Source organism: Rhinatrema bivittatum, chromosome 1 (genome assembly GCF_901001135.1).
Source record: "Rhinatrema bivittatum chromosome 1, aRhiBiv1.1, whole genome shotgun sequence".
NCBI classification, from domain to species: domain Eukaryota; kingdom Metazoa; phylum Chordata; class Amphibia; order Gymnophiona; family Rhinatrematidae; genus Rhinatrema; species Rhinatrema bivittatum.
In genome coordinates this window covers 754293382-754310028 of record NC_042615.1, presented here as the reverse complement: position 1 = coordinate 754310028, position 16647 = coordinate 754293382, and the positions used below count along the sequence as shown (strand labels likewise).

General features: G+C 40.9%; 1 protein-coding gene across 2 annotated transcripts in view; it reads right to left on the bottom strand.

Annotated features, from left to right (window-relative positions):
* Positions 1 to 12681: 12681 nt before the first annotated feature.
* The window catches only part of CAPSL (calcyphosine like), a 92848-nt gene continuing 88882 nt past the window's right edge, over positions 12682 to 16647 (bottom strand). For both annotated transcript variants that reach the window (XM_029578854.1, XM_029578858.1), the window contains one exon: positions 12682 to 13148. Coding sequence is in view for 1 of the 2 variants with exons in the window: in XM_029578858.1 (XP_029434718.1) it covers positions 13047 to 13148 (102 nt within the window). In the remaining variant the exon portion in view is untranslated. The remainder of the gene's footprint in view (positions 13149 to 16647) is intronic.

Here is a 16647-nt window from a genome sequence, read left to right as displayed (position 1 = left end):
TAGGAAAGAATGTTAGATGGACAACTGATTAATTAATGTGGAAGTCTGAACTACCTTAGGTGGGAACTTAGGATGCATGTGCAGAACCACACTATTGTGAAAACACTTGGTATAAAGTGGATAAGTCACTAAGGTCTGGAGATTACTGACTGCAGGCCAAAGTGACCACCACCAAAAATATAACCATTCAGATTAGGTAGCTCAGCTAAAAGGAGCCCAGAAGCTCAAAGGGAGCTTTCAGTAGCTGAGTCACAATCATATTGAGGTCTCAAGACACAGCAGGAGGCTTCACGTGAAGTAAGCCCCTCAATATTAGGACACCAAAAGGCTATATTGAAATGGATCTACCTTCCTCATAATGATGGTAGGTGTCAACTGCACTAAGATGAACACTTACTAAGTTGGTCTTGAGACTCAACTCTGAAAGATGTAGAAGGTAATCAAGCATTTTTTGTGTGGAGCAGAAGAAAGGATCCAGGGCCTTTTCCTCATACCTAAAGGCAAACCTCCTCTATTTAGACCCATAGGACTTTCTTGTGGAGTTCTTACTGGAAGCCAGAAGTACATAAGACACATCTTCAGAAAAATTCAAGGATTGTAGAACTACCCTCTCAACATCCACGCTGTGAGGGCTAGTGATGTTGAGATGGTGCCACAGCCCCTGATCTTGACTGATGAGGGTTGATAAATTCCCCAGCCTAACAGGATCTCTGACTGACATCTCCCACATGAGGAAGCCAAATCTGCCTTAGCTAAAGGTTGCTATGAGAATCATAGTTCCCTAGTCCCTTCTGAGTTTTAATAAGTCTTTGCAATGAGAGGAATTGGAAGATATACATACAGCAGGCCCTGACCCCAATTCAGGGCAAAGGCATCTGAGGTTAATTTGCCTTGACTCCCTCTCCTGGAGCAGAAAAGTGGGACCCTTCTGACTTGAGGATGTGCCCCACTTGCTACCCCCCAATCCAGGGGCAGTTCATAAGGTTCTAGAACCTAAGTCTGTACGTCAGGACATTCTCCGAGCCTGCCAGATTCATGGCACTGAGGACCATTCCTTGTGAAATGGCTCAGGCCCACATTTAGAAAGCTTCTCAACACAGGAAGTACGATCCCATTCCTCCTATTTCATCCTTGCCACCTGATTATTTGTTTGGACTGGAATCACTTTGTTAGTCAACCGATCTCTGAAAGCCTTTAGAATGTACCAAATCACCCTTAGTTCTAGGAAATTTATCTGATGAAGCTTTTTGTCAGTTAACCAAAATTTTTGAATACAGATCCCCTCTACATGGATTCCCCCGCCTAAGGTTGGAAGCATCCAAAGTCAGAGCAATTTGAAATGCAGGAATCTGGAAGAGTATACCCCTGGCCAGATTGAAAGGGATCAGCCACGAGGACAGGGAGGTCTTCAATCACTGGGTGATTTAGAAGCTATCGAGAAAATCTTGAGTGGCTTGATTTCACTATGTTCTGAAGGTACATTAGACTTTACCCATGTGAAGATGTGCCAAGAGAGTTACATTCTCTGTTGATGCCATAAGGCCCAATAACTTCACATGTCCCATACAAATGCCTGCTGACTCACTTGAATCCTCTCCATCCATAATAACAGTGTGAAAATTCTCTGCAGTGGAAGAAAGGCACTTATCCAACTCATGTCTGGCAGTGGTCCTATAAATTCCAACTGAGATATCAAATTGGGATTTAGGATAGTTGATGACTAACTCTAGTGACCCCAACAGCCAGATATTTGTGCTCATTGATTCTGGGGCACCCTCCTGAATTATGCCCTTAAGCAACCAATCATCCAGGTAGGAGAACACATGCACCTCCAATCTTAACAGATGTGCTGCCACCATTGCGTGACATCTTGTGAAGACATGCGGTGCTGATGTTAGGCCAAAGAGCAGCATGCAATACTGGAGGTAGTGTTCCCCCATTACAAATCTGAGATACTTTCTGTGACCTGAAAATATCTCTGTGTAAGTGTAAGTATCCTTTATATCAAGAGAGCATAGCTAGACCCCTTTTTTAGAAAGGGAATTAAGATGCCCAGGAAAACTGTCTTCAACTTTTCCGAAAGGGAATTAAGATGCCCAGGAAAACTGTCTTCAACTTTTCCCTCTTTAAGAACATGTTCAAGGCCCTTAGGTCTAGGATGGAACAGAGTCATCCTGTTTTGTTAGGAATCAGGAAATACTTGGAGTAAAATACCCAACCTCTTTCTCTTGGTGGAATGGATTATCTTTATTAAAATATTTTAATCACCTAAGAATGTACTAAGCGATGAACATAAAACATGCATAATAAATAACAGAAAACCAGAATAACAGAAATACATAAATGTATATAAATATAACAGAAAAAATGACATAACAAAACTACTAACCTGATAAAATGACAGTAAAATAAAAACAGGTAAAATGTATACAACCACATTGGCCTCTAAGAGGGAGGAGAGCTCCTTTTTCAGCAAATTCTGATGCTGAGATATGCCTCATGCAGATTCTGGTGGATGATTTGGAGGGATATCCAATAAGTGTACTTTATACCTCTTTCCTATTATGCTGAGGATCCAAGTTTATGAAGCTATACTGTGCCAACAGTTTACGTAAAATCTTTGTCTGCCTCTAATAGGAAGGACTTCTGGCATGGGAACCAGGATCTGGACAATGCTTTCTAGGATCCAGTCAAAACCCTATTCCAAATTTTAGCTAAAGAACTGTAGAGACTATCCAATCACCCTAAAAAAAAAGAAGTGTATGCAACTGTGAACCAAACTGAGTGCAGGCTGAGCAACATAAAACAGAAATCGAGTACGACGTGATGGCTATTACAGTTCTGAAATGAATACCAAACTATATCTGCGAAGAAATTCTACTATTGCTGGATAAACTGAACATTCCTTTATAATTGGCAGCCATAGTCTTACCGAGTTCTGTGGCCTTGAAAGAACTTTGTTTTAATTAAGAGGCCCATCTTGGATAATCAGCTATCTTCCAGCATGTTTGTTATCTACCTGAAATCTGTAGGAACTCACCAACTAGGACACAGACATCTGAAACCAACCAATCCTAGTTCGGAGGGATTATGGTAACATTCAATCAAAATATTGATTTCTGAATCCTATGCATTTGCATAAAGAAAAGAGAAGCTTAGAAGAAAGTATTAAAAGAATCTGGAAACAAAGAACTGGAACTTCCAGCCTAGGCTTTAAGCTTGAGCTTAGGGTGCAGCCTTGCTCTGCTTATTTTTGCCTTTTCCTGCTTGCTACTTATGGAATAACTCATGTACTTCACATGGTTCTCTGCAGGTCAAGATAACATATGTTCCTGTTCCGGTCTGCTACAATTTACAGATCCTTCTGTAAGTGCTCTGGGAATGCTGCCTGGAGACCATCGTAATTTGCGAACCTGTCGCTTATTAGCTGGGGTTCCTGTGAGCCAGATGAGATCACTGACCAGACCCTTTGATACAGACAACCTGGACTGCAGCAGAGAGTGAGGGAGCCTGAGATTCACTTAGCATGTCCAGACATCTCTAGCACTCCTGATATAGTACTCTTTGTAGGGTAGTTAGCTTCCAATATATCTGTAAAGTGTAAATTGAGATTAAGCAGGTATTGGTTGTTTTATAAGCATTGTAACCACAATGCATGAGACTAAATACCACAATGCATGAGACTAAATACAAAATTTGAATCTTTATGGGTAGAAATCCCTTGTGTGTCAGGGAAGACTATAGTGATAGGGGTATACTACCGTCCACCTGGTCAAGATGGTGAGACGGACAGTGAAATGCTAAGAGAAATTAGGGAAGCTAACCAAATTGGTAGTGCAGTAATAATGGGAGACTTCAATTACCCCAATATTGACTGGGAAAATGTATCATCGGGTCACGCTAGAGAGATAACGTTCCTGGATGGAATAAATGATAGCTTTATGGAGCAATTGGTTCAGGAACCGACGAGAGAGGGAGCAATTTTAGATCTAATTCTCAGTGGAGCACAGGACTTGGTGAGAGAGGTAACGGTGGTGGGGCCGCTTGGCAATAGTGATCATAATATGATCAAATTTGATTTAATGACCGGAAGAGGAACAGTGTGCAAATCCACAGCTCTCGTGCTAAACTTTCAAAAGGGAAACTTTGATAAAATGAGAAAAATTGTTAGAAAAAACTGAAAGGAGCAGCTACAAAAGTAAAAAATGTCCAAGAGGTGTGGTCATTGTTAAAAAATACCATTCTAGAAGCACAGTCCAGATGTATTCCACACATTAAGAAAGGTGGAAAGAAGGCAAAACGATTACCGGCATGGTTAAAAGGGGAGGTGAAAAAAGCTATTTTAGCCAAAAGATCTTCATTCAAAAATTGGAAGAAGGATCCAACAGAAGAAAATAGGATAAAGCATAAACATTGGCAAGTTAAATGTAAAACATTGATAAGACAGGCTAAGAGAGAATTTGAAAAGAAGTTGGCTGTAGAGGCAAAAACTCACAGTAAAAACTTTTTAAAATATATCCGAAGCAGAAAGCCTGTGAGGGAGTCAGATGGACCGTTAGATGATCGAGGGGTTAAAGGGGCACTTAGAGAAGATAAGGCCATCGCGGAAAGATTAAATGATTTCTTTGCTTCGGTGTTTACTGAAGAGGATGTTGGGGAGGTACCCGTAATGGAGAAGGTTTTCATGGGTAAAGATTCAGATGGACTGAATCAAATCACGGTGAACCTAGAAGATGTGGTAGGCCTGATTGACAAACTGAAGAGTAGTAAATCACCCAGACCGGATGGTATACACCCCAGAGTTCTGAAGGAACTAAAAATGAAATTTCAGACCTATTAGTAAAAATTTGTAACCTATCATTAAAATCATCCAATGTACCTGAAGACTGGAGGATAGCAAATGTAACCCCAATATTTAAAAAGGGCTCCAGGGGCGATCCGGGAAACTACAGACCTGTTAGCCTGACTTCAGTGCCAGGAAAAATAGTGGAAAGTGTTCTAAACATCAAAATCACAGAACATATAGAAAGACATGGTTTAATGGAACAAAGTCAGCATGGCTTTACCCAGGGCAAGTCTTGCCTCACAAATCTGCTTCACTTTTTTGAAGGAGTTAATAAACATGTGGATAAAGGTGAACCGGTAGATATAGTATACTTGGATTTTCAGAAGGCGTTTGACAAAGTTCCTCATGAGAGGCTTCTAGGAAAAGTAAAAAGTCATGAGATAGGTGGTGATGTCCTTTCATGGACTGCAAACTGGCTAAAAGACAGGAAACAGAGAGTAGGTTTAAATGGACAATTTTCTCAGTGGAAGGGAGTGGACAGTGGAGTGCCTCAGGGATCTGTATTGGGACCCTTACTTTTCAATATATTTATAAATGATCTGGAAAGAAATATGACGAGTGAGATAATCAAATTTGCAGATGACACAAAATTGTTCAGAGTAGTTAAATCACAAGCAGATTGTGATAAATTGCAGGAAGACCTTGTAAGACTGGAAAATTGGGCATCCAAATGGCAGATGAAATTTAATGTGGATAAGTACAAGGTGATGCATATAGGGAAAAATAACCCATGCTATAATTACACAATGTTGGGTTCCATATTAGGTGCTACAACCCAAGAAAGAGATCTAGGTGTCATAGTGGATAACACATTGAAATCGTTGGTTCAGTGTGCTGTGGCAGTCAAAAAAGCAAACAGAATGTTGGGAATTATTGGAAAGGGAATGGTGAATAAAACGGAAAATGTCATAATGCCTCTGTATCGCTCCATGGTGAGACCGCACCTTGAATACTGTGTACAATTCTGGTCGCCGCATCTCAAAAAAGATATAATTGCGATGGAGAAGGTACAGAGAAGGGCTACCAAAATGATAAGGGGAATGGAACAACTTCCCTACGAGGAAAGACGAAAGAGGTTAGGACTTTTCAGCTTGGAGAAGAGACGACTGAGGGGGATATGATAGAGGTGTTTAAAATCATGAGAGGTCTAGAACGGGTAGATGTGAATCGGTTATTTACTCTTTCGGATAGTAGAAAGACTAGGGGGCACTCCATGAAGTTAGCATGGGGCACATTTAAAACTAATCAGAGAAAGTTCTTTTTTACTCAACGCACAATTAAACTCTGGAATTTGTTACCAGAGGATGTGGACAGTGCAGTTAGTAAGCTGTGTTTAAAAAAGGATTGGATAAGTTCTTGTAGGAGAAGTCCATTACCTGCTATTAAGTTCACTTAGAGAATAGCCACTGACATTAGCAATGGTAACATGGAATAGACTTAGTTTTTGGGTACTTGCCAGGTTCTTATGACCTGGATTGGCCACTGTTGGAAACAGGATGCTGGGCTTGCTGGACCCTTGGTCTGACCCAGTATGGCATTTTCTTATGTTCTTATGTTCTTAATTATTTCCTATGCTAAACAAAAATACTAAAGTAATAACTATCATACCTAACTATTGTGTATCTTAAGCTGCTATAATAAAAATTCCTGTTATCTATCTTAAGAACAGGTGTAAGATTTTCTGAACCCTCATTACTTGAACTTGAATCTTATCTGATATTCAGACACCTTCATTTTCAGTTTTTATTCCTATTTTTCCCAGCACAGTATTAGGGTTTATTATGACAAACAATACCTGAATGTAAACCGATGTGATATCTCAGACCGATTGTTGGTATATAAAAATAATAATAATAATAATGACAAGAACAAAAACAGAGAAAATCAGAGGCAAAAAAATGATTCATTATATTTCCAGGTAAATATAGGAGTTTATTTTGGTGGACAGAAGCCAGGACAGTAAAACAATATTAAGAAGATTCTTCCACACACCCACGGAGCAGCATCCCCCTCTCTACCATCATCCTTTGCCTAACATGTTCTGCTTTCTCCACTCCCTCTTCCCCCTCATACTTACCAGTGGTGGCTCCAGCCAACTCCTCCCTCCTTTTTCAGCAGCAGCGTACTTGCTGTGGCTCCCACATTCTGCAGCACTGTAGTTCTCTTTTGTTTGGGGCCAGGGCGCCTGCCAAAAAAGGTTTCAGTGAGGGAGGGTACCTGCTTCAAACACTGTATCAGTGGCACTGGCATTTTGGCTGGTTGGGGGGGGGGGGGGGGAGGAGGACCGAAGGACAAATGCTTTCACTGGTGGGCGGCAGGACTTGAAATGTAACATGCACTTTGGCCCACACTGGCTTCCAACAGTAACGGAAGGCATAGAATACATCCAAGCTCTGGAGCTTCTCTTTAATCATCGTAAAATTAGGGTGAAAATCAGTTTAAACCGATTGTCACCTTTGGAAAAATTTTGGAATTTACTGATGAGGAGCAGTTTGAACTGAAAATGAAGGTCCTTGACTCCTTACTGATATTTAAATAAATCAGATAACATGTAAAACAATATTACTTATAGTGCTAGCTGTGGCTTGGGGGCACTTTGCTGCATAGGATGAACATGAGGATCCAGCAGCTAATGGGACTGAGGGGATGGAGGAAAACATCTCCTCAGCTGATAGAAATGTCTCCTTAGTGCTCCTCTCAGAAACCTCCTGGCTGAGGAGGGTGTTTCAGAAGTGACTGAGGAAAGGTCTGAAGCTTTGCACAGTGGTCCTTGATTTAAGCCACAGCTTCCTTGATTTTATCACCAAACATTCTCCCCATTGCAAGTCATGTCAGCAAATCTTTCCTGGAAATCAGGTTGGAGGTCTGAGCCTGCAATCAGACAAGTCTGCAGGCACCAATCCCCACTGCAGAGACACTCGATGCCATTTCAAAAACATCAATTGTCAATATGTCTATGTGTTTTTCGCACTCCACATCCTTGTCCACCAGTGACTGGAAATCTCGCTGCTCTCAAGGGACGTCCTCTGCTGTTTCTCTTCTCTTCTTCAGAATGTCCCACAAATACTTGTCCACAAAGAGCTGGTAGGTTGCTATATGGGTATGGAGCCTAGCTCCCTGAAATGCTTTTCTCTGACGAGTGTCCAGGATGCGAGAGTCCTTTCTCAGAGGCACCAAGGAATGGGTCTTGAACCTTTCTGCCTTCTTGAGAGTAGATTTGACCATCACAGACTGGAGTGTTGACTGCTACTTTAAAATCCTAGAGTGTTCTGGACCCAATATATCATGTCTGCCTTTTTGTTGATAGCAGCCACAGAGAAGGGGTTCTCCCACATCCTCATCTGCACCTCCTGAAGGATCTTGTCGACTAGGACTGCTACAATTTTGTTAGGAGATTCCACAAATTTCCTTAGGAAATTCCAATATCTTGTTTCTGGACGCATCTTCTTTCTGCAAAGTAAAAGGAATTGATTCTGCTATTTTCTGAACAAAACTGGCAAAGAAGAAGTCCTCAGGCAAAGACCCGTTTCTTTTCTGTGAAAGAGATGAGTGAAAGAGAAGACTTGTGAATTCCTCCTCAACAGAGAAGTTTTCAGATTCATAACTGTATCCATATAAATACTCAGAATCCTAGCCCAAGCCTGACTAATAGGTTGGGTGTGTGGACATGGATCTTATCTGGCTAGCAGAAATGGCCTCAAAGAACGGAGTGTGTGGTTTTGTTTTCCTCTCAAAACCAACATCGGTACTGATCTAACAAGCAGCTCTTAGCACTCCAGAATTAGCTGATCATCAGCCTGCATTGACACTGATGCCTTCCATACCGGTGAATTGATACTCTGCATCTTCCTGTCCAGTGTCTCCTTGTAGATTTCCAATGCTAACACAGGTTGGGGGCAGAAAGGGAGGCCATGTCTTTCTTGGATATCAGAAGTGTATTGGTGTTTGATACCTGGACTTTTGGAAATTTGCAATTCTCAGGACTGAACCAAGGATGAGCTTTCCTTGCCACAGGAAAGCTTTGGGGATTTCACGGCAGCCACCAGAATGGCCCAGCTCGTGGTATTGTGCATTGATGGATTCTGATACCAACAATTCTTGGTCTTCGTCTGATGCCAGACATTAGTACTCTTCAATGCTGGAACCAAATAGGCCAAACCCTTCAGCTTCTTTGAGTAAAAGGAGACAAATGTCAGTATATTCTACAGCTCGATGTCAAAAGGTTTCAATGTCTTCTTGATGCCAATGCATTACCATATGTCAGTGCAACTCCTGGATCCATCAATGTCAATGCTTCCAATGCAGATACCGATGGGCTGGACTTATGGTTCCCAAAGTGTTTTTCCATAAGGTCAAGCTGGGACCGACATCCCCCTAAGGATCATGGTTGCACAAAGGTGACATGCTTCAGACATCATGACTGGCCCCCAAGCACAGGATACATCTATCTTGGAATTCTGTGATAGACAAAACCTTCTCTCACAGGAGGCACCTTTGAAAGCCATTGAAAAACAAGCACAACAAAATCAAATGATTTGATGACATCAACCTGCAGAAACAATGCCGCCTCAGTGCACCAACAGTGCACCAGTGTTGGTGCACTGTGTGGACACTGAAAAGAAGGGAAACTTAAGAACTGACAGAAAAACTTATATAAGGGTATATAGAGGAGAAAAATAAGAAAGCAAGTCCACCCAATGAATGATTCCTGCTTCAAAAGATACCAGGTGATCCAGCAAAAGCAGGAGAAAGAAGATAAGTGACCAATGGGCTCCACAGAAAAGATAAGAGTGAAGGGGATGCATGGTCACATGGCAGTATGGCATGCTGTACATGCCCAGTAAGACATGCTCAAAGTTCTAGAAACTTTGAAATAAAAGCTCCATGCCAGGCTCCATCTGATGTCACCCATGTATGAAGATTACTAGCCTGCTTGTCCTCAAAGTATTGCAAGTGTATACATACTTTTAGATTTACCTCCACACAAAAAACAAATGCAAAATTGGCAGGTACTTTTTCTCTTTGAAAATTGGTGTAAAGTCCCTAGGTAGAATGTACCTACCAAATTGTTGTGGGGTTTCTGAAAATTGCTCTTTAAGTTTCATTTCATAGGGTTTATGCTGTAAACTCTGCATCAATTTCATAGCCCTTTTTTTTGGGTTGCCTCTATTCTCTGCTTATATTGCTTTGAAAGTACAGCCTCCAAAATTGGACACAATACTCCAGATGAGTTCTCACCAAGATTTGTACAGTGAAATTACCACAACCGTTTCTCTACTGATAATACTTCATTCTATGCCTCCTAGCATTCCTATGTTTCTGGCCATGGGCTTGTTGCATAGTTTTGCAACCTTGAGATATTCAGATCTGAGATGTTTACTACTGAAAAGGAATACAAAAGTATATAATAGAGAAAAATATGGAGATCACATGATTTGGTGGATCCGGTGATAACCCCAGATCATTGGGCAACATCACAACTAAACCGCATTAGAGACCAACAAGTATTGTGATATAACAGACGTATGGATAGATTTATAACTAAAGTGCCAAAAGTTATGACCCAGTGCTGTTTAAGAAAGAATAAAGATAAACCACACGTATCCATCAGCAAAATGGCTGCCGCAAAAGAGCATGCTGAGCCACTGATACTAAAAGACTCAAATATTACAATACTTATGGAAGTGGAGGTAGCAGCATTAAGAGATAAACTTGAAGCAATCTCTGAACAAATTGCGGATGTTAAAAATTTGATCGCCAACTATGGCACAAGGCTGGAGATTGTGGAAGGGAGAGTAGGCATGGTGAAGGACTAAAATAAATAAATTGGGAAAAATAGTTGCAGACCAGGCCGATAACTCGAGGACATGGAAAATTGCTGGACACACAGCAACTTATGCCTGACAGGTGTTCCCGAAATGGCAGAGGAAAGAAATTTGCAATCAGTGGCCATAGAGGGCACACATCATCTGGGAAACATGGCGGCTGGGAGACAGATGCTGTGGGTTATCATTATAAAATTGCTAAATTATGCTCAAAAAATAGAAATCATGCAAGCCTATCATAAGCGTATGGAGGTAAAGTTGTTGGATCAGCATATTCTTCTCTTCCAGAATTTTTCTGCATGGGTGTCAGCTAAACGAAAATCAGTTTCCCCGATTTGCTTAGCGTTGATGCATAAACAAGTCCATTTACACTATTATATCCTGCTAAGCTGACAGCATAACATCAAAACAACACACAGCTATTTGAAATGGTAGCAGACGCGCAGAAATTTTTGGAGTCATTACCAGAGACAAACAACTGAATATGCCTGTGATTGTTGATAAAAGGGAAGTTGCGGCAAGCAGATCTATGTGGGGTTAACTGTTTATTAATGTTACCTAATGGAAAGCTGATAACATAAAAGATGACAAGTCTGATGACCATCCAAAGAGTTTTGGCTGTGGCAGAGAATAGAGATGATGGGAAATTAATACACGAGCAAGTATGCATTAGCAATCATCTAGGAAACAGATTACCATGTGTGTGCTGCCGCAAATGAAAGGACATTTTTCAACAGGACGGTCCTAAAGGGAAGGCTTGTTTGCCTGGAATCCTATTTTAGAGTAATCCACTTATTGTTTAATTTGGAGATTTATGCCCAAGCACTTGAAAGGACATACTGTGGTTTCTCAGACTGATGGATACTGTGGTGGTTTATCCACAGAAAACAGGTGGTCAAGAATTAGTTGGACAAAAAAGGGGATAACATTGCTGAATTGGTTTGGTTTAAATATGTTGCATTATACATTATGCAGTTACATTGGAAGTTTAGGGGGTGACTCCCGAATGCATCCATTAGTGATTTTGGCTCTCTATTGTTGGAGAGTGCTTTGGAGTCTGTTGAAGGATATTATGATTATTTTGGTTTTGGAGTGTGCGGGGAAGGGCATATAGGAGGGTTTATTCTATGAGAAGATGTCAGTATTTGAATTGGGAGCACTTGATTTAATAAAGATGGGTCAAACAAAGGAAAAACACAGTGAGTGATCAAGATTTGTTCAAGTAATATTCTTTAAGGCAGTATAACTAATTACCTTTTCTGAGTGCAAAAGTGAACAAAGACTGGGAAGCTGTCAGACATAAGAGGCTGGGCTTGCTCAACAGCAGTGGAAAGAGTAGTTATACAAAAGTAGCTTAGAAAGGGGAAACAATTTTAAAAAAGTAGAGGGGGTAAATTAAGACTAACATAGTAACACAGTAACATAGTAATTATGGCAGAAAAGACTGTCTTGTCTATATAGTCTGACCAGCAAGTTTCCTATGGGTGCAACTGCCGCTCCATGAAGGTTATCCCCATTTTTCTGTTTCGAGCAATAACTGCCGCTCTGTGCAAGTTATCCCCAAGCCTTATGTTAATAGAGATGTGCTTCGTTTTTTTCTACAGGGTCGTTTTTTAACTGTGATACTTCGTGGTAAAATTCGGGTTTTCTCGTTTAGTTTTTTTGAAAAACGAAACGAGGAAACCCGAAACCGGGCCAAAAAAACGAATCGGGAAACGAAGCTTAAAAAAACCCCACCCCAAGCATTTAAAAGCATTTTCGTGCATACATACAAACTCCCCCCCCATCCCGATCCCTCCCCCATGACTTACGAACATCGCTGGTGGTCCAGCGGGGTCCCGGGTGCCATTTGTTCCTCCGTGCACATGTGCGCCATTGTCAGCCTTGCTCTTCAAAATGGTGCCAAACAGCCTCTGAACTACTATGTCACAGGGGCTACCGGTGCCATTGGTCAGCCCCTGTCACATGGTAGGAGAACCGACCAATGGCGCCGAAAGCCCCTGTGACATAGTATTGGCAAAGGCTATCGGCGCCATTTTGATTTCTGGCAGCCGACAACGAAATCGTTCCCGGACCCCCGCTGGACCCCCAGGGATTATTGGCAAGCCTTGGGGGGGTCAGGGGCCCCCTCCTAGAAAGGAAGAGGAACGGGAAATAAAAGGGTACAAGATGGTAGTCATACATAGTAATAGGGTTTTGTAGGGAAGAACAGTTTAAAGTAAATATGACTTCAAGACAGTATCCACCTAGGAGGGTAGATGGCAAGTAAGAAAGCATAGTTGAGTCAATAAGAGTTAGAAATAAGGCAAGATAGGCATTGTCAAGAGGAATATTGAAAATTAAAAAAATGCAAACAAGACATGCAACTATAAATATCATAATTTCCAAGCACTCTTCATCATAAGAATGAAATAAACATCACTGTCGATAGAAGCACTAACTCCAGCATAATAGTTCAAAAATTCATCTTTTGTAACCTAAAATGAAAAGAAAAAGCCAAAATTAATCACGTTCAAATATTAGACAATGATATTCAGGTTGGATCCTAATGATTAAAACAAATATTTAAATATATTTAATATTATTAACCATCATGAAATGGCTTCAGAATACGGGATATAATATATATTGAGCTTATGGACTGACTGTCACTACTCAGTTTCTGGCAACTCCATTAAGAGAGTAATTTTCTAATAGCCCATAGAAATGTATATGCTGTTAGGTGCAGAACTTGCACCAATTTCAAAGCAAACTATATGGATAAGTTCACTTTGATAATTATCTCTATGGAAACTCTCCACATATTAAGTGTGGGAAATTCTTCCAATAAAATGTACACACATACTTTTCAAAATCAAAAAGTACGTGCATAAATCATAACCCTGCCCAGACTCCTCTGCACAGGGTAGATAATAGTACATACAAACTTTTACCTGCACAAATCCCAGGCAATTTCGTAACAAGCTATTTTTGTGCATAGGTCACTGTTTTACATGTGGAATTGTCTTTGAAAATGACCCCTCAAAAGTTCATTAGAAATGACCATTCATATCTTTTTTTTATCACACCCATTTCATAATAGCAACAATACATCCCAATCCGAACCAAAAAGTAAGCAATTTTATTATTTATAAGGTAAAGAAAAGCAAATGAACAATGTGAAATCAAGCAAAGCTCCTCCACCTATGGAGTTAGGAAAAACAATCAGTAATAGGAGTTCAAAGGATTCTGTAGACATTAAAAGCAGGCAATTTAGAGAGACTGCAAAAATCACTTTTGTTTCAGTAATCTACTTTTCACATTTAAAGAGATATTATCAATTATAGTATGTTATCATTAGTAAAATGATGATTTAATCAGGACTCCAAGATTAGGAAAAAAATGAAAGCAAAATTGCTTACCTTGTAATAGGTGTTATCCCAGGACAGCAGGATGTAGTCCTCACATATGGGTGACGTCACCGACGGAGCCCTAGTGCAGGAAAACTTTCTGTCAAAGTTTCTAGAAACTTTTGACTGGCCTTGTGAGGCCACTGAGCATGCCCAGCATGCCATGATATTCTCTGCCACAGGTGTCTCTCTTCAGTCTCGTATGTAGCAATAAGCTTTAGCAAAAAATAAAATAATAAAAGGTATGAGGCCCAACTCCGCGGGCTAGTGGGCGGTTTCGTGAGGACTACATCCTGCTGTCCTGGGATAACACCTATTACAAGGTAAGCAATTTTGCTTTATCCCAGGACAAGCAGGATGCTAGTCCTCACATATGGGTGATTAGCAAGCTAGAGGCTGAGTCATTTTGTAGTGAAGTAACACTGAAGTATTATTGTTGAAAATGAGTCAGCTGAAAATCATAGCAGATTGGATGTAGGAGTTGGGATTAAACTGGAAACAAGTTCTTTAAGACAGATTGTCCATAGGCTGAATCTTGTCGTCCTTGCTTGTCCAAACAGTAATGAGCTGCAAAGGTGTGAAGAGAACTCCATGTTGCTGCTTTACATATGTCAAGGATTGGCACTGAACGATAGTGTGCTACTGAGGTTGACATTGCCCTTACTGAATGTGCCTTTACTCGCTCTTGGAGAGGAAGGCCTGCTTTTTCATAGCAAAACTGTATGCAATCTGCTAGCCAATTGGATTATAGTATGTTTCCCACTGCTTTTCCTGGTTTGTTTGGATCATAAGATACAAAAAGTTGAGTGGATTTTCTGTGGACTGCAGTGCGGTTTATATAAAATGCTAGTGCACGCTTACATTCCAAGGTATATAAGGCTGTCTCTCCTGGATGGGAATGAGGCCTTGGAAAGAATGTGGGTAAAACTATGGATTGGTTCAAATGGAATTCCGTGACAACCTTGGGAAGGAATTTTGGATGAGTACAGAGAACAACTCTGTCATGTAGGAACTTTGTATAGGGTGAGTACGTGACAAGTGCTTGTAACTCACTAACCCTTCTAGCTGATGTAATGGCTATGAGGAAGATAGTCTTCCATGTGAGAAATTTAAAATCACATGATTTGGGTTCAAAAGGGGAACGCATGAGTCTTGTTAAGACCAGATTCAGGTCCCATTCTATGACTGGTGGCCGAATTGGTGGTTTTAGATGCGTTAAACCTTTCATAAACCTACTGACAAGAGGTTGTGTGGAAATAGGTGCATCTCCTACCTTGTTATGGTAGGCTGAGATTGCACTTAAATGTACCCTTACGGACGAAGTCTGGAGACCAGAGTCTGAAAGGTGGTATAAGTACTCTAGTAGAGAAGTAGTGGGGCAAGCAAAAGGGTCAATTTTGTTCTGCCTACACCACAAAGTAAACTGTTTCAATTTCAAAGAATAGTTCTTACGTGTGGAAGATTTACGTGAAGCTAGAAGCACTTGAGATACATTGGTTGAAAGATTGAGTGGCTGTAAGATCAAGCTTTCAATATCCATGCTGTCAGGGATAGGGATTGAAGGTTGGGATGGCGCAACCAACCCTGATCCTGAGTTATGAGAGTGGGAGCTACTCCCAGACGAACTGGATCCCTGACTGAGAGGTCTAGAAGTGTAGAAAACCATACTTGTCGAGGCCAATATGGGGCTATGAGTATCATGGACCCCTTGTCCTGTTGTAGCTTCACTAGAGTTTTGGTTATGAGCGGTATTGGAGGATACACGTATAGAAGGCCTGAGTTCCAAGGCGAGCAAAGGCATCCTTGGCTGGCTGGTTCTTCTGTTTGTGAAGAGAACAGAATATGTCCACTTTGTGATTCAGATATGACGCAAAGAAGTCTATTGTCGGTTGACCCCAACGTTGAAAGATCCTGGTCGCTACTCAGGGATCCAGGGACCATTCGTGTGGTTGGAATTGACGACTGAGGAAATCCGCTAGTACATTTTGAATGCCTGCCAGATAAGTGGCCCGGAGAAACATTGAGTATGTTAGGGCCCAGGCCCAAATCTGTGCAGCTTCTTGACAAAGGAGATACGAGCCTGTACCTCCCTGTTTGTTGATGTACCACATAGCTACTGTGTTGTCCGTTTGGATTAGAACAGTCTTCTGTGAAAGGCAGTCCTTGAACGCATGCAGCGCATAACGTATAGCTCGAAGCTCCAGGAAATTTATTTGAAATGTCGCTTCAAGGTTTGTCCAAGTCCCCTGGGTTTGGAGATTGTCTATGTGAGCTCCCCAACCCAAGGTGGATGCATCTGTAGTTAAAGTTATCTGTGGGACTGGTTGCTGAAAAGGTAGGCCTTTGCGCAAATTGTCCATGTTTGTCTACCAAAGTAGAGATTTATTTATTTAATTTATTTATTTATTTATTTATTTATAGACTTTTCTTTGCCGACATTCGTGAGGCACATCATACCGGCTTACATTGAACTGAAAGGAGGAAAATACAATGAACAGAATAACATGTCATAGTTAAACGCAAATGGTGTAAGATATATGTCATAGTTAAACATACATGACATATATCTTGTTTAACTATGACATAT